General features: G+C 43.6%; 6 protein-coding genes across 6 annotated transcripts in view; 3 read left to right on the forward strand and 3 right to left on the reverse strand.

The window, feature by feature from the left end:
- The window catches only part of LOC126563470 (acireductone dioxygenase), a 568,562-nt gene that overhangs the window by 87,718 nt on the left and 457,916 nt on the right, over positions 1–22,928 (forward strand). The gene's annotated exons all lie outside the window — the stretch shown is intronic.
- Positions 8,372–9,388, forward strand: LOC126562710 (CDAN1-interacting nuclease 1). Its single transcript, XM_050219277.1, has 2 exons — positions 8,372–8,613; positions 8,683–9,388. Exons 1-2 carry the CDS (start codon positions 8,402–8,404, stop codon positions 9,359–9,361), a joined length of 891 nt encoding a protein of 296 aa, XP_050075234.1. The 5' UTR covers positions 8,372–8,401; the 3' UTR covers positions 9,362–9,388.
- Positions 9,358–10,106, reverse strand: LOC126562979 (mediator of RNA polymerase II transcription subunit 20). The gene has a single exon (XM_050219586.1). It carries the CDS (start codon positions 10,084–10,086, stop codon positions 9,427–9,429), a length of 660 nt encoding a protein of 219 aa, XP_050075543.1. The 5' UTR covers positions 10,087–10,106; the 3' UTR covers positions 9,358–9,426.
- Positions 10,869–11,106, forward strand: LOC126563438 (zinc finger protein 706-like). Its single transcript, XM_050220082.1, has one exon. The coding sequence runs from the start codon at positions 10,873–10,875 to the stop codon at positions 11,104–11,106; it is 234 nt and encodes a 77-aa protein (XP_050076039.1). The 5' UTR covers positions 10,869–10,872.
- Positions 11,947–12,539, reverse strand: LOC126563435 (zinc finger protein 706-like). The gene is made up of 2 exons (XM_050220080.1): positions 12,447–12,539; positions 11,947–12,182 (listed from the first exon to the last, which is right to left on the reverse strand). The coding sequence occupies exon 2, from the start codon at positions 12,178–12,180 to the stop codon at positions 11,947–11,949; it is 234 nt and encodes a 77-aa protein (XP_050076037.1). The 5' UTR covers positions 12,181–12,182; positions 12,447–12,539.
- Positions 13,768–18,248, reverse strand: LOC126561617 (uncharacterized). The gene is made up of 6 exons (XM_050217877.1): positions 17,697–18,248; positions 16,172–16,478; positions 15,863–15,990; positions 15,549–15,605; positions 15,309–15,415; positions 13,768–15,226 (listed from the first exon to the last, which is right to left on the reverse strand). The coding sequence occupies exons 1-6, from the start codon at positions 18,243–18,245 to the stop codon at positions 13,768–13,770; spliced, it is 2,607 nt and encodes an 868-aa protein (XP_050073834.1). The 5' UTR covers positions 18,246–18,248.

Raw genomic sequence — 22,928 nt, forward strand, 5'->3', positions numbered from 1 at the left:
AAAATCGAACTCCTGTATAAAGAAAATGCTGTTGATTGATTTATTACACGGTTAAAGAAAGGCCCCTCCGTTTCACCACAACAAAAAACCCTAGACGATGTTTATGTTTTGGACTAGTGCTGTGTGTGCGAATAGTTGTTTGAGACGATCATTTTCTCTCCATTACACAAAATATCGATCGATTGACCGTGATGATTTAGGGAAATGAAAAAAGGAAAAGCAATTCATCGCTTTTTCCGGCATCAAAAGCTTACTCTCTGTTTCCAAAAATGTGTTCGAATAAGCGATAGAGCGATCGATAGGGGCAGCAGCAGTCGAATCGATGGTTAACCATTAAACAAAAATGCATTTTTGCTGAAAGCGAATGCAAAAGAAAGTCCTGGCGAATGTTTTTTTTTTGGTTTGGTTACGAAATGTACATCACCACGATGCAAAGCACGTGCCGCTTGAGGTGTTGTAGTGAATTTGTAACCACCGGCCTTAGCGCGCAGTCTGCTGACAGCCAGACGTGATCGTATCTGGAAAACGAAAGCATAACTTCGCCGTTTGCACAATAAATTCCTCTGTCCTTAATATCTTACAGTAAAAATATTACTGTCCTATCAGTTGGTTTGGTGCAGCTATCGTTGAAATCGTCGAGAAACTGTGAGCTAGAAGAGCGAAATATTTATTCCTAACGATCAAATGAAACTGCTTGGTGGTCCACAAGTTCTTCATTCCTGCTGGAGCAAAACGAAAACATCTAATAGAAAGCAACGATTGATCAAGACTAATGTATGTTGTCTATGACCAGAATGATGAAGAATATCCTATGCAAGAAGGGGAAGGTTACTCAAACTTACTCAAAATTACTCAATTAGCAGCTGACGAAGTTCTCGATCGAGAAGACTCTTAACAGACCTCACTCAGCAACTCATCTTGTCGTAGCAACCTCTATCGGATTATTTAATATTTATTTGTTCTAATTTCCTGATCGAGTAGCGACCGATCGCAAAGGATAAAATGCTTCTAGCAAGAAAAATTTTGAACAAATTAAAATATCGATGAGAAAAGGTACTTTAGCATCCATAAAACACGTTTTATGTCGCTATCTTTCCCCTTCTTTTATCGAATCGCAATTTATTTGGCCCGGTGTAGGCGATGAATAAGTTACGCTTGGACATGTTAACATGTACTACAAACCGACCTACACACTCGGTTAGACTGTCAATAACAGTGGGCCAAGCACAAAGGAAAGGAATAAATACATACAAAAAGCGAATGTCCTACACGTAATAGCTACTTCATTTTACGAAGCATTGCAATGAAATTGTGTTCCAAATGTTCATGCAACACGGGATTGGATTAACGTATTTGCTGACTAAAGCTGTTGCAGTTGGATAAGAACGAATGCGTGGTGTGGTGGCCGACGATAATGTTTGCTTTTAGTTGAAGTACAGTTTTTTTTTTGTTCTCGCTTAGTGCGCTTGTCTGTTCAACCTCTCCCGGTGGTGACTAATGGCGAATTGCAATTGCCATATTCAGTTGAATCATTTGCACCACCATCATTATTCATTATCGATCGTTCGAAATACTAAAAGAAAGTGTAAGTAAGCAAAAACAGTAAGTAAAGAAGTGTCAACCTCGATGAATGGTAAGGTTAACACCGGTTTTGATATAATCTCAAAAGGAAGACAAAAAAAATCTTACTAAACTTACTGACGTCAACCGTCATCAACCAGCAGAAATGTCCAGAAGACAAAAGCGTCATCATTTCGAAGTACGGTAAAAGAGTAAATGAAACTGTTAGGAGCGTTTCATCAGGCCTTGAAGGGTCTTTTAATTAAATGTTATCGTACCGACAGGGCAAAAGGGTAAGTGATGAGCGAATGGATATGGGTATGAAAGTAATTAAACTTATCCAAAACATTCATCCAACTGCTATTGTGCAATCCCACCATATCATATACATGATGAGTTTGAAGTAATAGTCCAAGGAGGTGAAGATCATTTGATATCTACCATAACTATCTAAAAATGGCTACATTTTTAGCTATTAAATGGATGTATTAAGAAATGCTTCAATGGCGAAACAGCATTCGAGTATAATGAGAATTCTAATATGGATCGGTTAGTGTTGTTGGTGTATTTGATGGTTTAAGTTTCCAAATATATATAATTTATAAGACACTGTGACGTGGAACCATAACAGTAGAGCAATTGTGGGACATCACCAACGACCTCGAGAGTCAACAAGAATCATTATCTGAACAACTTGGCGCTCTAAGAAACCTCAAGCAGTTGCATAGCCTTCACCGTCTACATGAGACCTTAAGAGATCTTGTCTTAAACCTGTCGCTTACCGAGTTGGCAAGGAGTTACTAGACTTACGAATTCCTCGCTATTCTTTCGCCCAGACAGTGGGGTAGTTTATCTTGTCACCAGTATTTAAATTTACCCTTTCTATCCCACAAAATGATGTCCGAATCTTGCGAAAGTAACGCATTAACTACACAAACAAATCTTCAAACCAACATCCAAATTTAAGCACGCAGGGAAACTTCAAAATCACCAACAAGCAAACCACATGTTCAGCGAGGGTTTCGAGGGTATGAAATTCATTTTCATCCTCTTTCGCTGCCCGTTTGTTTCGTTCATTTGCGGAAACGCCCATATTGCAGGAATGGCTGCGGAAGTCCGGCTTCCACGGTGGACAAGAGGGATCTTCAGCACTGAGAGGGGGCATCCATTGTTGGGGAAAAGAGACTAAAACCAGCCACAACATAAAAGCATTTCAACTATGATATACAATAGAGGAAAAGTTGGAGCTGTGGGGTTGTGCGCCATCACAAATCACCCGGACGTTTGTCGAACCTTTTGACGAGGGTTTGGTGATCGAGCGATGACAGACACAAGCCGAAAAAAGGCCAGACACAAGCCGAGGCGCGTGTGTGTGTAATTCTTTTCCCTCCACGGATCAGTAATTTGATGAAAACATCACAAAAAAGCTCCGTGCTTACTGGCTGTCTGAATACGATAGTAACATCACAGTTACTATTTTCCATTCCATTTTGAAATTTTGCCAATGACCAATTTTTTTATGGGAGACCCACCAAAAGGTGTGCCATATGTTCGGTAGGATCATCTGCATCGGAGCCAGTGTTGCAATCGTTTGCCAGGTACTGGCTTGCGGAATACATCTGGGAAGCTCGGTATTGTGGTCTGGCCTGCGATACAAAGCGCAATTCTTCACCGTTTCATTCCGCGTGCCGTTCGCGTCATGGGAATCGTCCATCGTACATCAACAATTCACACCAACGTCCAACGTTTGCGACAAGCGGCACGAAAAGATGCACAAAAACAAGCTTAAAAAAGAAACAATTTGTAAGTGGAAAAGCTTTGCGTGTCTTTCTATAGCGTGGCAACATTTCTTTTGGTTTAGCGATGGAAAAGAAACACACATACATCCAGCCCTCGATCTCTGGAGACGGCTAAAAAGTGTGCAAAAGCTTTGCGAGTGTTTCTGGTTGGCCGCATGTGAAAAAGCAAACGTAAAACAAAACGTCCCTTTTTTAATTCGACCAGCCAGCCGAGGCGTTGCGGTGATCATGAGCGCTGCCGGTAAATGGCGCCCAAGGGGAGGCAATTTCAGTTCATCGCTTGACCGGACGATTATTGGCCTGCTTCACGGTAGGAGTAGCGACAGTGCTCAACACTTTTCGTACTTTAATCGATATCGAATCATCAACGGGAAAATTATGAGCGAGCCTGGGGGTTACAGCGCCGCCCAGGGGTTTCACATTTGCACACCAGCAGTGGCACGCGTGTTTGTGCGAGTCAGCACAAACATTAGGCAGAAGAAACCAATAACGAGGTTTCATAAAAAGGTTCAGAAAATAAAAAAGAGCCTCAACAAGCGACCACCGCCACCAGGTAACACCATCACGTTGGAGGAGCTTGCTGTTATTGGACAAATGGACGAGTGTTTCGACTGTGAGCGCAATAAAAAGCAGACACATTGTGCGAGCGGATGTGGAGACGCATTCATGCTGGGTATGATTCGTGTCTTGAAGGAGTCACGGGAAAAGAACCAGGAGAAAACCCGGTTCCGCGTACTTCGTGTCGGTACCGCAGCATGAGAAAGGTGAAAAGCAGAGAATTCTAGATCGAACCAGCAGTACACCAGCAGCAGCTATTTTTAAACACTCCGGTGGCCCCCGAACGAGTCACATTTTGCTCAGCTCAGTAGGAACGTATCAATGCTGCCGGTTGTTGGTGTTTTTTTTTATCCCCCTCCGGAGGTACTCCATCTTTGTCGAAGACATTTATGAACTTGTGTGGTGGGTGGCGTTGGGGTCGATGATGGTAAGATTTGGATCCAGACTTACCCAAAAGCTTTGCTTACTGCATAAGAGGGCAAAAAAAACAACAACCAAACCGATCCAAATAAAAATAAAGTTCTCAAGTGGATGTATATACACATGTTTACTTTTGGATATCGCATACACAGAATTTCATTTCCTTAGTCTATGTTTTCTTTTTGAGGTGTAATTTCATCCTCATTGCTAATACTTGCTTCCAGTACAGAAATATTGTTGTAAATCTTCGTCATTTCAATAAACGAGCGCATGCATTATTTTGGACTATGTCCAAATGAGGCATTTAAACTATCGCTCCAAAGGTCTCTCACGCTAACGAATGTGCTTGCTTTCGAGTCTCTACATCGCCAATATAATATTGCACATTCCATGGTTCAATAGAACGGTGAGAAATATGCACGCAAAAGTGCAATGTCCCAGTTGGCCGCGGGCCAGTTGCTTAAATTACGTTTTGTGTCAACGCTAGAAATCTTCACGGGCTACGATTCCAAACAAAAGTTTATAGCAAATGTGGAATAAGTTGCGTCTGGTGTGTTTACTTTTGTCTCAAATATTTGAAGAGGTACGATAATACCGATATCGGTGTAACAATTATCATTCAAAAACTTGCCTTTGGTGTGCCTTACTCTAAATCCAACTCTTAATTGTGTTAAAGTAAGTTTACTAATAAAACAAGCTTATAAACCTACCTTCCTACAACAATCTTTCGCCTTCTTCCCATAACGACCTGCTAGATCATGCAGGCCTTCTGATAACTTACTAGACTATATTGCTCAGGATGAGACCCTTGGTCACAGGACCGCCTTGGCAAATAAATCTCTTACATAAACCACGTCATTCGTCCAGGTCAATGTTGCTTTCTGCAGTAACAAATTGATCGAAAAGCTCCTTCCTGGTCCGAAAAAAAAACGATGATGCTAAACCAAAACTGGAGTGCCTACGAAACAACCGATCCCAGTGAAAAATAACCGATTTGTGCAACGTTTACCGACGTGCAATGCCGAACCGGCTTCTTTATCGCTTTGCAGGGACTATTTTCGTACCGATGACATTATACCCATTGGACTCCTGCCTTCCCTGTTGCCGACACGTTGGACATATGCTAGTAATGTTATCTATTTCTATCCATTAGTTGATAAACTTTGCTAAATCTGCTTTAGGTGTCCAACACCCCCTGTCTGTCGACGTCATTCTTGCCTGCGCATAAAAAACTGCATCAGGCAATAGAATAAAATGGAGCTATATTTTGCACCTTATTCCAAGAAGTATAATTTCCCTATTTTGCTTTTCGTTATATTTATTTTCAAGTGTTTGTAGGAATCAGTATCGATTAGTTACACTACAAACAACAGCCCTCTGTAACCCATTTCTTCGTCATGTGAAAGGTATTGGTTGGTGCACCGTGAACTTGTGCGAATCATTGCTACACAGTACATGATGACCTCATCATCATCGTCAGCTTTTCATGGTTACCCGTGCTCAGGCGACGACGTTTCGCAGATTGTTTGTTGTGGTGGGGTGTCTCTACCTTTACCGACCGCTACCATTGCATCCGTCATTGGGCCAACCACACAAGAGACAGCATCTTCCTCATCGCCTTTGGTAGTTATTTCATATTGGCTTTCTCTCTAATGGTTTCCAAGGCAAAATGAGGTGTGCACGTCCGATGCCCCGGTTGCCACATGATGCTTGTGTGAAGCTCATGGTTATATTCCCCGGGAAGGAGTGCACTAAAGTGCATTGGCAGGCACAGGAAAACTGTCTTCGAAAAATCCATTTGTCTTGTAGGCCGGTGTTATTGCTGGTACGGAACCCGCTGCTTGCTAAGATAAGAAACGTTTCTTCAAACAGTAGGACGTCTGCGAAGCGCTGACACATCTACTAATCATGACCTAATAATGGAGGTAACTCAACGTAGTGTTGGAGGTCTCGATCGGAGGGGCCAACTCATCGACATTCGAGGGTAGGTTCTGACAATTTTTTGAGCCACACTTCCATTCCACACCTTTGCGAACTTTTGGTGCTAAAATAATATAAAGAAGAAAATTTTCTTCGAAATGATCCATCCCAGAAATGGCATTTGCTTTAACGTTGGAAGGCGTACAAATGATGAACCTTGGCATGGTTATGTTTGTTTGTGGATGCTTTGATTAACTCGTTCTCCTCCACGTACATCGATAAAGATGCTGGTGCGTTCAGCAGGACACACAAGTTTATAGTTGTTTATGATTTTGCAGTTTGCAATAACAGCAACAAAACAAACAATTCCTGCTTGCATATAAAAGCGAAAGGGAATTTGTGGCAGTCAATCAAAAACACAACACACATGACTCATCGTCGTTGGCCCCTCTTTTGACATATGCATAATTCGCATCCGTATTAGGTTGTTTTTTTCTTTTACTTTGAAAAGTGGCTGAACACTTAAGATACTAAAAATTTCGTCGGAACATTTAAGCAGCAAAGAAGGGTATTAAATGGCGTTGGGAAAATAGAGCTCCTGTTTGCTTGCCAGCTAGTTTTGGAGGCTGTCTCCGCATTCACAACTCTTCTGCTTCGAAGCACTCGGGCACGGACACATACGCACACACTCAGCAAAGCGCATAGCCACACGCAACGACATTTGTTCACCAAACTTCCGCGGCCATTACTACTGCGGCCATTTGTGCCACCGTCTGGCCGTCACGCGACACAAAACACACCCATTGGCATTGAAGAACTCTTTCAGGGTGCGGTTTAGACTGCCCGCTAACTTTGGACGGGACTTGGTTTTCTCCTCCGGAACATTATCACTGTACTACTTCACTCCACCATACGAAGTACACATACACCATACTCTCTAACCAACAAAATAGCAATGAGACTTAGACCGACGTGCACTGGACGATTGATTTGCCCGCAGAACTTCCTGCTTCCTTCACTTTTGGCAGAAATAAAACGGCTTTGGTACGGTATGACACGGTTCACAAGCAGGCACAGGCAAAGGGAACGATTCGACACGACCACTCTCCAACACAGCACACTCACAGGCACAGTCACAGGGCCTCGCTGATGCAAACGGGCTATTTTCAGGAGGATTCGCTCTTCCGCAATCTTGGCAGACGGTGACGGAATTTGGAAGGCCGATCAAAATGTCGACGCACCACCCGATTCTTCGCGCAACAGGAATATTGAGCACCGTGAACGAAGAACGTAGAAAACTGCAAATTTACAAACCTATGCAACACGGCACACACACGGCACGGGAACACGCGTACAAATTAATCGTGCAAGGGGAGGAAAAAAACGATTAAGACGGCTTGAATGCGTGCTCACTCCCAGAGCGACAACATTGGAAAACTGTGGTGAAAATAGCTGCTGGCACACAAGGACGGAAAATCGACTGCGAGTCGATCGACACGGTACGTACAAGGGGGATAATACTGACAGCAGTCAAACAAAATACTGCACCTCATTTGACAGTTCTTTGTTTCTGTTTTTTGGTGTGGTAATTTGTCTTAAAGCTGATTTTATTTTAATATTTTGACAATGTTAAAGCATCTTCAATGTTGTTTTAATTTTTTAGTTTTCTTTATTAAAAATTTTAATGCTGTTTTATTTAATTTCAAAATAGTCTTCGGTTTGCTACTGTCAAAACGATAGCCATGTTTAAATTGCATTGCATGCGAAATGTCACAGCGCTGTCTTTATTTGAATTTAACTGCAACGGGTAAAACAAGCCCATCAACTGCGGTTAGAATTAGATCTTTCTCGTGGTGTTAACACTGCAGGAAGATATCGAGAAGAATCACGGGCAAGGCACTCTATTTGAGAGTTGAACCTACATAAAACCCGTATTTTCCAAACGAAAAGTGTTTTCCATCGGTACATCTGCAGCAATCTCCTTTACCAATACAGGTACAGCAACGCTGTACCTGCTGTCAACTGCCCTAAAGTTGTTTGTTTACCTTTCACTGGTGGGTACGTTCTCATAGCAAGTGCGGATTTCTAGCGGCGATTAAAACTCACTGCAAACTCTGTATGCATCTACACCTTAGCGTTTCAAGATGGTCGTGATTAGTGTGGCCAAGTTTGCCGAAATACAAACCTTTATTCGTAACTACAGTGGGCTGTTCGTTAATTGTAATTTGGAGCTGGAGTCGAAATTTCCCGAGTACACATCGGACACGCTCGGTAGCATCGTTGCGAAAGAGGTTATACAGCGCGTCAAATCCAACCATTCCAAACTGACCGCCAGAGCAGCTTCAATGGTAAAAGAGTAAGTAAAGGAACTCGTTGTTGCTTTCTCCTTATTAAAAGGATTCGCTTTCCTGGTTCTGCTTTGTAGATTTCAAACGATCGCCAAGAAACCATCCGCCGCCCATGATGTACTGCAGCAAATGGCCATCGAATGGCGCGTTCCGTCGACGGTTTTGTGTCGGATCTTTCTGGCGAAATTTTATCCGGATGTATCGAAATCGGAGATAAACGAAATGCTGCGTATGCCCGATCTGATACCCGATTCGTTGCTGGCAGTGAACGTCAGCTACTGTCTGTACAGTGAGATTATGGATGGGCCGATCACCGATCTGGTGCGCAGGTTCATCGGCGAAGAGTACGAGGTGCGGTTAAAGAAAATGGCCCGTGAAGCGGGTATGGTTTTCTACGACGAGGGTGACCTACGTCGCACTGGTTACGATAAGACACCAGACCTGAAAATGGCAGTACCGTTCATGTACCGTGGCCAGGTGATCAATTGGATTGAGAGTAAGGCATCGTTCGGGGATGTGGATTCGCACAAACGGTACGTGAAGGATCAACTGTCAAGCTATGGGAATCGGTTCGGACCCGGCATCGTTATATATTGGTTCGGCTATGTAGAGAGCATTGAGGATTGTCCGGAAAATGGAAAATGTGTGATAGTAACCGATGCGTTTCCCGATAAAGATGAAATGGAATTTCTCTCATTTAATCTACCCGTACTCGAGGAGGAGGATCCACAAAAATATGGCGCCAGTAGTCGATGATACTAGAAATTAAATATACTTGTACATTCTTAACTTTAATTTCATTACAAATGATTTGACACGGTTTATGGACGTGCGCCCACGGGTGCCATGGTCTGCTTGCGATAGTTCGTAAAATGCTCCAAGTACTGATTGATCGTATCGATCGGTTGATAGATATCGTTCGCTTTGGAAAGGTTCGGATTGACGCTGGAACGTTGCGTAAAGTAGGCGGGCATCGAGTTCGAGACGTTCGAGCCGAGGAATCCTTGCAGAAACTCGCGCATCAGCTCCCAGCAACTGATCGCCACGAGACAGGGCCGATATTCCACCTCCACCAGCACGCCCTTGAAGTTTTGGCTCATTGTAACGCTGCCCAGCTTGATCAGAAAGTCGCCAAACTCAAAACGCTGGCCTTTCGATTCGATTTTCGTTTGCTTCTTGGAGGTGTACGCTGGAGCAATGCGCGTCATCAGCAGATCGAACAAGCCGTCCGTAACGAGCGGTATCTGCTTGGTACCGGTATCCAGTATCGAGAATACGGAAGCGGGCTGCTCGGAATTGTGCAGTATATGTACCGTTTTCGGTGGTCCCAGCTGTGGATTGGAACTGTACGTTTCACAATCTACCAGAAACTGTCCCGCCGGTACCGCACCCAGTGCGACGACGCGCTTCAGCAGAAACTCGATCGTTTGTGCACCGGATTTGTTTTCCACCGGATATGGTTGCAGCACGGTTACTCCCATTGTGTAGAACGGTGCGAGCAATATGTAGTATTATTCTGCGGTAAAAGCCAATAGAAATCCCGGGTGGGCAAGAAATGAGTGAGGAACGCGATATTGTTTATTGTTTACCGATGTCAACGGGGTTTGAACGTCAAAAGATTCAAGGTAAGTAGAACGTAGATGCAAATATTGTCAGCAGCCAGGATGCTTAAATAAATGCTGTCAGTTTTATTTTTCATTAATTTATTTGATTTTGCTAAATTTGATAAATGCTGCATGATAGTTTTGCTTAAAAAATATTATATTTTTGTTTTACATAGTAAAAATGGACACAAACAGACACACTTGTGAGTGGTCTTATATAAAGCTTAAAACATCATAAACTGCATCAAACAGACTGACAGCATACTTGACAGCATGCACATTGGTGCATTCAGTTGCTGAACTTACGATATTACAAGGAAGTATTGTTTTGCAGGAAAAGCGAACCGAAACATTGATTCACGGTTCGATAAACGTACACGTTCACCTCATCTGCTACCAACGGTTTATCTAAAACATCCTGACTGCGTGTATGTAGCAACAGCCGCTGTACCAGCGGTGTTGATGCGTTTGACAGCCAAATACAAAAGCGTTTTTCAGATGTGCATCTGGCAAGGCTAATCGGACTACGTTGTATTTGTACGGTAAAAAATACGGTGTAAAATACATTCCTCTATCAGGTAAGCATGTTCAGGAATCGGAATCCGGACAACCATTACAATAACCAATGCACCGTTGGTTTTACTTCCAGACAGAAAACCAAAAATGGCTCGCGGACATCAGAAAATTCAGTCACAACAGAAAGCGCAAGAAAAAGCGGCCAAGCTCAAGAAGCAACAAGGCCACGGTTTGAGTGATCAGATGAAGGCGGCCCAGAAGGCGCTCGTGTTTTCCTGTGCCGTTTGCAAATCCCAGATGCCTGATCCCAAAACGTACAAGCAGCACTTTGAAAACAAGCATCCCAAGTCGGAACTGCCAGCTGAGCTAGCGGATGTTTAACGTACCGACCCAATACCAGACCGCGCTGTCTGCTTATCCGAGACGTTCGATTCCGTGAATTGCTTCGACAATGGTGCGTTTTTCCTGATCTATATGGTGTTCCTGTGTGCACGAAAAATGGTGCTGTTTAGTTTTGAGAGTTTTTCCTCCACTATCCACTTTTAGTTCAGCCGATGACGCGGAATACGGTGGGCTTACTTTCACGATGTAAATAGATGGAAAGCGTTGTAAATCTGTGGTGCATTTTAGTAGGTTAGATTTTTTCCCAACGCTTTCCACCAATACCTGACCAATGCGAGTATTAAATAAAGGCTATTTGTGTACACAATCGTAACTGTTTACCCGTTTCTATCGTTTTCGTGAATCGGACTATTCAGCCGAAATGCCGTTTTATAATGCAAAACGGGGACTTATTCAAAAAATGTCAACGGCTTTTATTAGTTTACTTTAATCGTTACATTATCAAAGAGTTTGCTGCTCAGAATAATAAAGTATGGTAATGGTGTAGCGTCTGCTTGTTTGTATCCTAGGAAACCGAACCGAAGCATGCCTTGGCCCTAACGTTGCGTGCAGTAAATTCTCTACTTAGTAATTTCGGGGCTCGAAATCAAAAATTGATCGAAAACGACAAAACCATCTGTCGCCTGTTGTGTGCGGTTGGTTAGAAGAACTGGAGGGAAAAAAGTTCACCCTAAACAAAGAATGCTCTGCCAGCGTCATCAGCGTCAACCCTGGGGCACCCTTTGGATAGAGCGGTGCACGCGCTGCGGTATACACGGTGGTATGACGATGGTGCACTTGTTCCGGACGCGCAAACATATAACGGTTGGCGCGCACCGCCTAGACATCTTTCAGTTCCGCTGGGAGATCGTTTTTGGGATGCTTGTTTTCAAAGTGCTGCTTGTACGTTTTGGGATCGGGCATCTGGGATTTGCAAACGGCACAGGAAAACACGAGTGCTTTCTGGGCCGCCTTCATCTGATCACTCAAACCGTGGCCTTGTTGCTTCTTGAGCTTGGCCGCCTTTTCTTGCGCTTTCTGCTGCGATTGAATTTTCTGATGTCCGCGAGCCATTGCTGCAATGAAGTGAATGGAAAACGGGTATACAGCCCGGTTAACGTGCAGTTCCGCTCCTTCGCTTGCCCAGCGTATGGTGGTGGGAGACGCAGTTTCGAGAACATCACAACTATGCATGGAGTGTGTGCGTCAGCCATGGGTATGGTGGATCAATTGCACTTTGGAACCGTGTTTTCCCACCGACCATCCAGTGGGAGCTTTGAGGATATATTTTCCCGACTCACTGTATCACTGTGAGCGAGTTTTACGCGATAATTACTTACTGGTTTTGAAGGAAGTGCGTTTTAGTAGCTAATTTTGAGGGAAATAAACGGAATATGTACAAAGTCGTGTGCTTGGCATGCAAAATTTTCTCTAGAGGGGTTTTTTTGGTGACAGCCACTGAGGCTTATTTTGACAGCTGTGTTGTTTGGTGCATTCGTTTACAGTAAGCGGTTCGGTACGTTGTGATTTATACGATTTATTTTAAATTTTATTTCGTTTGAAAGTTATCAAACGTACAAATAAAAGATGGTGATTGAATTGCTTGTAATTTATTTCCAGGCATATTGTACTAGAAGCTATAAGGTACGATTATGTTCTGTTTTGCGAATGCGAGATTGAAATAAATTGCCTTGGAGTGCTGGGCGATCATATGTTTATTAAATTGATGCCAACACATTTCAAATATAGATAAGCCTATATTCATGTAGAAACCGTAACAAAATTTACTTCAATGCTGGTCTAATCTGTGATTTTCAAATTTCTCTCGTGATTTATGTTTTTTTTTCTTTCCACAATATCCGAAGGGGACCCAGTGTGCAAGCTGTCAAAATTACGCGCGCCACTTGTCAAAGTCTTGGCGCGGTAGCTCCAAAGAAAAAAAAATGCACATCGTGCGTCTCATTTTGAAAAATCTTGAAGATCCAGAAATAATTCGGTTAAAAGGCATCAGGTGGATTCATGGTGGATTTTAGTGAAGTACTGGAAGTGCTTTGAAATTAATAAGGACTCTAAACGCAATTAATATTTATGTTGGTAAGAAAGAATTGTGTTATTATTTTTGAATTACACAGTCTGACTGAGTTGAGCATCCCAAGGATAAAAAAGAAAAAAAATGAAAGCATTAGACAAGATTAGTCACATTTCCTTTAAGCGCGAATATTCAACCTCCATGACCAAGGCGAGACTTCTAATTGAAACAAGTAATTTTCGGACGTCTTGCTTTAGTACACGAACATCAATAACACGAAAACGGTCACCTCTCAGATATCCCAGCACCTAGTTCTGGTTACTCTCGTACGGGTAAATATTTATTTAAATATATAACGCACTGTTTTGTTCACGGACGGAGAGACAAGTTACGGGCATTCGTATATAACAGATAAAAATAGAACTGTAACATTCGTTGTTTAAATAAAGGTCACGATGTACCGAAGCGTTTCCGTTTAGCGCGTTACCTACGTTCTCGCTGCTTCTTGGCTTACTTCTGCGGACTTAACAAAACGGGTGACCGAATACTACTACGTACGTATGCAATCATGTGCTAAATCTAAGCTATAACAGTTGGCGCTGTTTTGACCGTTGGGTTTTGCCAAAGAAGCTTCAAACGACAAAACTTTGATTATTATCACAAAATTCGTAAATATTGTCCACAAACTCGACCGACTCGTTCGCCGCCAGGTGGGACGATTTGCGCTGCCGACCTGCCTGCGGTGCCTGCAGACTGTTGCGCGATGTGGTCGTTTCCGGCGCATGGGTAAAGCTCGTGTCCGCACTGAGCGCTTCCGCTTCGTTGACCGACCCCGTCCGGATGTGGGTCGTCATGCCGTACCGCTGTTCGTTTGGCTGGTGTTTCGCTGACCGCCGATAGCATTGGCCACCGGCTTCCTGCTGGGCTTCGAGCAACGATCGCAAGTTATCGATCAATGGTGACTTTTCCTCTATCTCCATCTTGGTTTCCAGCAGCTGCTGCTCGATCTCGATGATCTCCTTCGCGCACCGATCGATCGATTGCTGCAGTCGCTCTACGTGAAAGTCGAGCCCGATGTGCGAACGGTAGATTTGATTTTCGGCATGAAATTTGGCACTTTTCAGCTTCAACCGTCGCAGCAACTCTTCCTCCTGCTCGAGCAGATGCTGCATCTCTGCCATCTTGGTCGCGATTTCCTGCCGTATGAGATCGAACCGGAACGAGGTACGGTTAAAGGTACCCTTGCGCAGATCGCACTGCTCCAGATCCGACTCGAAGTCATCGACCGGAGGTGTAAAATCTTCCTCGTGCTCTGCCAGCTCATCCGCTTCCTGGTCGTCGTCATCGTCATTGTCGTGGACCAGCTCGACCAGCTCCTGGTCACGATCGGCCGATCTTCTTCCACCGCTTGAGGACGCCACACCATCGTCCTCCGACAGGGCATACTCTAGCATCTCGCGTCTTCTATTCTGATGATGGCAGCGCAACGAATCGTACCGACGCTTGGAACGGTGATACTTTTGCTGCCGTTTAGTGGCGTCACACGTTGACGACGCATCAGGTTGCTCCTCGTTTGGAGCGATCTCCTCCAGCTCGTCCCCATCCTTGGTGTACCGATCGATCTCTATCATCGAGCCAAAGTTGGGCCGTTTCGGTAGTGCCGTGTCTCGCCGGCTGTGGGCATGATTGTTGGTGAAGATACCACTATCACTATCGGACGTGTGGTCAATCACGAGCAGCAGCTCATCCTCGTTCGCTTTTGCACCATCGGCCAACTGATCGGACGATTCGAACAGTACATTCCTAACGACTCGGCCTACCTTTTCCTCGGGCCGTTTAGCGGTGGCCGATGTTGTTTTGCGTGCGGTAAAGAGTAACTTCCCGGGGAACGTGCTGCGACGCACTTTGGCATCTTTCGCGTTACGATCGTTCGCCGTCACCGTAACCAGTGGTTCACCGTCGACTGAACCGTCGGACAGATTGTTTGTGGCCGCATCGTGCAGAAAGTTCTCCATGATGAGATGTTTGCCACAGTTTTTGCGCACGTACTTGCGAAACTTTTCCTGCTGCCGTTTCTCCGTTGACTTTTGACTGAAATTGGAGAACGAAATGGCGAAAGGTGAGCAGAGTTGTGTGAGAATTGGGTAAGCCTAACATAACGAAAGGAAGTTACCTGATTTGCGAGAGATGATTCTGAATCGCTTCACCTTGCTTGAGCACCTTGCGCATCATGCGATTAATGAGTCCGATTTTTTCCTTCTGCTTTTTCGATTTATTTTCCTATTTCCAAGAGAGCGTGAATGCGAAGAAAGCAAAAGATTAATGATGATGAATGTCCAACCTGTCTATCGATCGCGAGTGAGATGTGTCGATAGAGCTTTGCAGCAGCAGCAGCAGCAGAAGTCAAACTTACCTTACCGCCTGCGCCTTTTTCCAGATTAGTTTTATTTATTTTCAAGCGGAACTGCACCTATAGCCGGCAAGAAAGAAATCGAAAGAAAGGGCAAAGAAAAGTGTATAAGCGTACAGTAGGGGCAAAGTTGAAGAAAGCTTGTTGGAGTCTTGCTCACGTCACACTTTTTTGGCAAGTGGTTTCTTGGTTCTTAAAAAAAACTCCATCAAGAATTCCAAATGGCGTCACTAAGAATAATAATATCCGCAGTGGCAGCGTAGGCACCCGTGTTACATGGCACAATCCACCATTAAACACTCCCCCCGCTAACTTACCTCATTTTTAGCGTCGCCCCACGCATTCCAGATGGAAAGGATTCGTGTGTCGCCAGTCAGGACCTGTTCGACCTCACGCCATCGTTCTATTATCACGTAATCGCTCACGTCACGCGACACTGCGACATCTGCGCAAAAGACCAGAAACAACGGTGCGCCAACGAGAGCGAAGGAGAGAGTTAGGGAGAAGAAAAATGGTGTAATTAACATTATTTTAAAAAAATGAACGTCATACTTTAGAAGAGTGGAAGCAAATACAGGGAACGGAGCTTTTTTCTTGTTATAAAAATCAAACAAGCTCTACCCTACCTTCTGGGCCATAGTTTCCGTTCTGGATTTCGTCGTCGATCAGCGCCCGGATAATGTTGCTGCACGTGGTCGTACCGTTGATGCCGGATACGAACCGTGCCTCGCCCCGGATCCAGATCGGTATTTCAATGTCGGTAACGGTGGGATCCGGTTCGGTGGACGTGGTTGGTGTTTCTGCTTTTGGCGGCTCCGGTGTCCCATCGTACGCATCATCCGTATCGTCCGTTCCGTTGCTATCGTCCGTGTCGACAGTTTCGGCGTACTGTTTTGTCTCGTGCGTGTGGCTATGGTACGGGATGGATTTTAACTGTGCAAATGGGTACACAAAATGGGAGGAATTTTATTGGTGAGTTACAGTTCGTTATTACGGATTTACAATCAAGGAAAAACGGGATGAAGGATGTAAGGAGATTGAAGGCTTTTCATACTGAACCGAAGATACGTACGTCAGTTTCGACAACGAAAAGAATAGAAGTTTTATAAATATTATTCGGTTACTTTATCGACAGTGGTTCCTGGACACGACCTCTGATTTTTGGAACATCAGTCAAGCATGTTACTGTTTTATCCTAATTATAAAGCCATTAATGTACTACAAAAGCCTACAAATTTAAAGGCTATTCAACATCAAACCATGACAGATAAGAGTTGAGTGTGTAGGCCTTATGAACAGAGATCACCAGTAAAGAATTTTGATATTTAACTCATTTTGCAACATTCTTGGGCTAGCAAAACTAAGTGAAAGTCATTCGGAAGCCTTTCGTTGTAGAATTTACTACTCAAATTTAATTGCATAAATGTAGGCGTTGTAGATTCTTCGTACAATGTGGCAGAATCGTTCAAAAGAGTTTGAAAGATGTACTAAAATGTCAACTAAAATGTCCTACAACGGAAGGTCTTGGAAGGACCTGCCATTTTTTTGGGTTTTGTGGAATCGATTTTAAGCTAAAACTCGCTGCTGGCTAGGTCTGGCCTGCGTACGCAAAATCATCATCGCAAATTCCGTATAAAAATAATTGTATTTGCCTGCTCTACAGACAAGACATTGATGGTACACACAGGCGATTATAACTGTAAAAAAGACACACAAAAGGAGAACCATGCAGAATAGCTCACCAGTACTCTGTTATCTACCACAAACAGAGATGATCAGCTTCATGTTACGCGAGCAAGAGTTGGTCTTTTATTGGATTTTATTGATCAAACAGGGTAATATTGGTTTGTGTGTCTGTGTGCCCACCTCCCCCCAAAATAGTTTACCACGTTTTTTTAGTTTTGTAGTGTAGCTAGTTCAATCAAATTGCCCTTTTACTTTCACCTAAATGCCATACACACTCGCACGGACTGTATGCCTGCATAATAGCAATACTACAAGCGCATCCCCACTGTCTTCTAATAATCGAACCATGTTTCCCCCAGGCAAATAGGGGGAAGTAAAGAGGGGATTGGATGTGTAAGGGGGTGGATAAATTATAGGGACAAGGGAGGACAGTCCGTAACACGCAACCAAAAGGGTAAAACTTACCAGCTCACGCTTCACAGTACCCCGACCGGTGCCACACATTCTAGGTCCTGCCGGTTCCGGTAGCGTCTCACCAGCAACCGACGACCAACCGGCCGGCAGCGATTGCAACTCCCGATCCGAGGTCACTCCGCCACCCGTTCGGAAACTGCCACCCCTCGACGTGGATGCAACGTTGCCGGACGAGGTCGATGGTTTGGTGGTTGTGGCTTTGGCTACAGCCGCTTTATCCATGTCCGTCCTGCTGCTGCTGCCACTAGCGTTGGTGGTAGTTTTCGTGTTGAGCGCTTGCGTCTCATCGTTGGGTCGCCTTGCGTCAAGAGTGCTAGTAGCATAGGGAGGACCCTCGATGTCTTCGGCACGGTTTGGTTGGCTTTGGCGCTGGTGGGTACGGTGGCTATGGTGATGATGATGATGGTGGTGGTGATGATGATGATGATGATTCCTCGGTGGCAGGATAGGGCTGAAGCTGCTCAGCTCTTCGGCCGAGTTGGGTACGGCCCCGGACCCAGTCGAATCGTTGTGAATCAGGGTCGAGTTTTGGGGTGCCATATTTCGGTTTTGGCGCTGCACTTGCTCGCACACCGTCCACGCTGCCATGTGGATGAAAGAGAGAGTGTATAAAAGTGTGGGCTGGTGAATATTTGATCGATAAAACATGGCTCAGCAATGTTCGTTGCAAAAAAAGAAAAAAAAAAGTGTGGTTTGTTATTTCGTTTGTTTCGTAACCCATACGGTGGGTTTTGCCGTTCTTCCAAGAATGATTTCAAGACTGTTATGCATCTGGTGGTATTACTGAGTCATCGGTAGTAAAGCGAATGTTTGTTGAAGAAAGTGAAATTTAAAAATGTCTTACCGGTCACCGGGTATTTGTAATCGCTTACGTTAAGTCTAATTTAGTTGGTCGTTAAGATTTGGTCGGTTGCTTGGGCCCAGGAAGCTCCAAGAGCTAGGGAAGGAAGTTTTTCCTCAGAGTTTTTACTCACAACACTGGTATATGTCCCACTTCTTAGTAATGCTCAGGATATGATTCTGTTTGTTCACTGGATTAAAATCACCAATCCACGCAGATAAATAGGGCTACAATCATTAGACGCCGTTAGAGAAGCAAAGCATTATAATGAAAGTTTGTGCCAAATTTAATCACGGTGGTATCGGCTTTAATTGCTTCTCTGAGGCAATCCACACGTATCAACTTTAGATCCGTTTTGAAACGTTAAAGATGAAACCTGTTCTAATTTGCATCAATGCCCCAAGCCCCGTACGCACCGACAAACGGTTAGATTTATCGGTGAGCGAAAGTTTTTCCCCAATTTTCTCAATTTGTTTGTTTCGATTTGGAGGACGATTAGCCGGGTGTATTCAGGGCCTAGTAGTCTTTTTCCCGCGTTGGATGCACTAGCACTTTGTTTAGATAATTTGGTTGATTAATGATTTCGCAGATGTTTCATCCCCTCCTCCAACACATGCAAAGCCACTTTTTCACATACCACCGAGGGTGGTGAAAAGTGTTCCGCGCTTAACTTTTTTAATTGACCGTACGCGCATCGTTTCGCTAATGGTTGATAAGTTGTTTTTTTTTCGCGATTCCATCACTATTTTCCATCTCCGGTTCGATGCGGAAGTGGCAACGATTGGTTTTTTACATTTATTTCCGCACGTACATATACTAATAAATGTAAGCTAATTATGATTCAGTGTAAGCAGCAGTAGAGTAAATGAAGGATTTTTATTAAAAATTTGAGGCAATAAAAAAAAGACTGACAATTTTATGATTTGCATAACTTTCTGACCCGTAACGATCGTTGACACGTTGGATGAATTTCTTCATTTAAATGGGCAAGCTCTTTTTTTTTAAGCCTTAGCATGACAATTTGCAAAATCATTTTCGTTTCATGGTACGATGAAAACGAACGTTGAACATCAAAGTAGAGGTACTTCTGAGGTTGTGGCAATTTATGTACGCAATCATTGTAGCATAGTGCCGGCTTTCGGTCATACAGGGGATAGGTGATTTTTGTTTTGCGTTTTGATCTGGCTTCTGTTTGTTCTGTTCTGTGTAGGGCCACAAACATTCCTTTGTTCATGAATGTGTTCTGTATTCTTTGTTAGACGAGATGAAACTGTTATGTATTTGTGTGGTTGTATACAGCATAAGTAGAAAGTATAGTATAATTTAATTATTTTTCAAACCATTTTCGAACAAGATAAACTAATTATTTTATAATTTTTCAATTTTCTTTTAAAACTATTTGAAAGCTTGAAATATATCATTTTCTGATAAATACGCAAACAAACAGTTTTAATAGGTGCATTTTATAGCAAACAATAAATCAAAACAGTTACATCAATCGATTTAAAAACTAAAATCCTCAGAACCTAGCCCTTCATACTACACTTTTCTGGTACCCCCCCTCCCCCCCCCCCCCTACCCCCTTTATTTATCCCATAACCCCATGAGTATCGGAAAAGGGATGCTAGCGCACTCTCGTAACTCCATTTAGTGCGATTAATCGACTCGCAGCAATCCCGCTGCCGACTTCCGCTGACACAGAAACCCATTAGTTAAACAATTGGCGAAGCAAACACACCATCGACCATCGGGCAAATATCGGGCGTGTAGCACTAAAACGATGAGAAGCAACAAGGCTGGCAAGCGAAAAAAAAAGAAGCAAAGTCCGTCCTGTGTATATGATTCCATTTGCTTCGACTTCCGTACCGTGTGGCTGCACATTTTCGTTAGCTGATTGCTTTCCATTATATACCGGGAGAGGTGTTGGCTAATTTTTAACCGAGTGCGTTATAAGCTGACCGAATGGGAAGAAGAGTTTGCTGGAGAGAAAAGCTTGAAAACAAACCTAAAAATGTGGCCCACAAACGATTTGGGTTCGGTTTTCCGGATTCATCAACGCTGTATCTGCTTTGGGGTTTGATTTTTGACACAAATTTTGCAAATGCAGTTATGGCAGTATAAAATATTTAAAACTAGATTTTCCATTAGATAATTGGCGCGTTACTTGTGCCAAGTCATTCGTACACAATTCTCTCGTACGAACGTTTTGCATTGCAAATCGAAAGGAAAGTTAACCGCGCGGCTTGTTTGCTTACAATTTGTGGAGGGCTGATTGGTGGCCATGAAAAAACAACCGAAACGTATGCTCACACAAAACGCACAACACGCAGATTTGAAGCCGGAAAGGAAGGCCGGACACACTGGGCAAGGGCTCAAAAAAACATATGTTCCGCTCTGGTTGGGTCGCTCAATCATTGGATGGATGCGATGCCGCCTTCACTGTAGGTGTGAGTGTTTGTCCAGTATGTACCGGATTACAAGTGATAACACAAGAACAAAGCCACCCTACCACGTGCTTAAAGTGATAGTTTTCCTTCACTTCCCCCAAGCCTCGTGCCATTTGTGGGCACGATGATCGCGGCACTATTAATCGACCGACCAATAAAAGAAACGTCTTAGTGTAAGATGATCGATCGCAGAAACGATCGCATCGCTGAGTTTTCATTTCTTTTAATGCCTCATACGCACAATAATCGTAAAGCAGATGTTTTGCACCGCGATCGTTGTTTGTCCGACGTACGATTTGATGCAGCACCTCACCATCTGCCTCACCGACCGAAAGCGATGCACAGTTTCGAGCTAAATAAATCACCATCAGTTTTGGAATTGGAAAATGGGAGGTTTGATTGGATGCGGCGATCGGAGAAGCACAAAGGCACAATGGTGAAGGTGTTAACTTATATACACATCATACAATGAAAGTTGGACAAAGGCTGGCAGAGCGTTTTCTTGTGGGGAGGAGCGTCTCATTTAGAACGGCCACAAACACAGGAATGCACGAATTTCACTCACGGCAAAGAGCTGTGCTGAGCGCGATGCACATGCATACAGGGCTCGAGCTTGATGAAGACGGAGCCGGAGTAGTTGTGTAAGCAATGGGAACGGATTGAGGAGCGTACGGAAATCAATTCGTCGACGTGCAAAAGGCATACTATGTCTGCGTAGCGTCTGCTGAGTTAATGATGTGCCGTTTTTGGGTAGTTTGATGGAATTATTTAGATGAGTCGATTAGCTCGGCTACAGGGCCAATTGGGATGGCAAATGAAAAGTGATGTTAAATAGAATGTAATTTAAATCCATTGGTATCGGTTACATGATGAGGTACAGTATGAAAGCTATGGTGAAGGTTTAAGGCTGATTCGGTTGGAATTTTGACCAAAAAGTTTTTGATTTTTGTATATTAAATTTTTTTTCAAGTTGTTTAACATAGCAAACATTAAAATTTGGGTTTAAAAGTTTATTTTTTTAAATCGATTCACCCTATTTAGTATAGAATAGCATTTTATTCATATTTAATACAAAAGACTTCAATTAGCGGGTACCGAAAAACAAGTGACGAACCCACGAATGCAAGCGAACTGCTTAATAAAAATGTTACATCGTTTGACTGCAATGTATCACGGGATTTGTAAAATTTCTCTCCTTTATCCGATCAACACTGTACTGGCTCTTATGATGCAACTGAGGGGCGTAGTGCGATCGATGTTTTGGGGCGTGTACGCGGAAGGTGATAAAAATTTATAAATACATATAAAAGAGCCACCATTAAGTCCACGCCCGCCCTGTAATCAACGCACCAGACAAAAAGACCGACCAGACGTTTCGCAACTTTTTACACAATAAATTATCAACAAAAAAAAGGATTATTTTATAACCGTATCACTTGTAATTGAAGATATAAGTTTAAGAGATGGGAACACACACCAAGAAATAAAAAAAAAAGCAAAGGCCCTCAAAACCTTCATCGTATCAATTGCTAATGCCAAGCGAGCGATGTTAATGGAATTAAAATTATATCGTACACGCTTGGCGTACCGCACATTGAGCAATAACTAATATTTGATTACACCTGATCTGAAGAGTTTGGCTTTGCTTCACATCATTCAAGAAGCGGATGCCTGTACATCACGTCCAATTAGATCCGTTTGCAGATGGATCGATGCGGTTGCGAAGCAATGCGGTAGTCCAAAATAAAACGGCGCCACTCAACCAAATTACCTTTTGGACAGATTTTAATGGTCATTAAGGGCTGGTTGAGAAATCGTCACCGGCCGCTTGTATGTAGGGCAGGGTGTAGGGGAAAACAATTCCACCCATCTGCCCTTACCGGTGGGGTTGGTGAAAGATGGCATGCCGGTTCATTTATGGCTGGAATATGGGTA

Source organism: Anopheles maculipalpis, chromosome 3RL, assembly GCF_943734695.1.
Source record: "Anopheles maculipalpis chromosome 3RL, idAnoMacuDA_375_x, whole genome shotgun sequence".
NCBI classification, from domain to species: domain Eukaryota; kingdom Metazoa; phylum Arthropoda; class Insecta; order Diptera; family Culicidae; genus Anopheles; species Anopheles maculipalpis.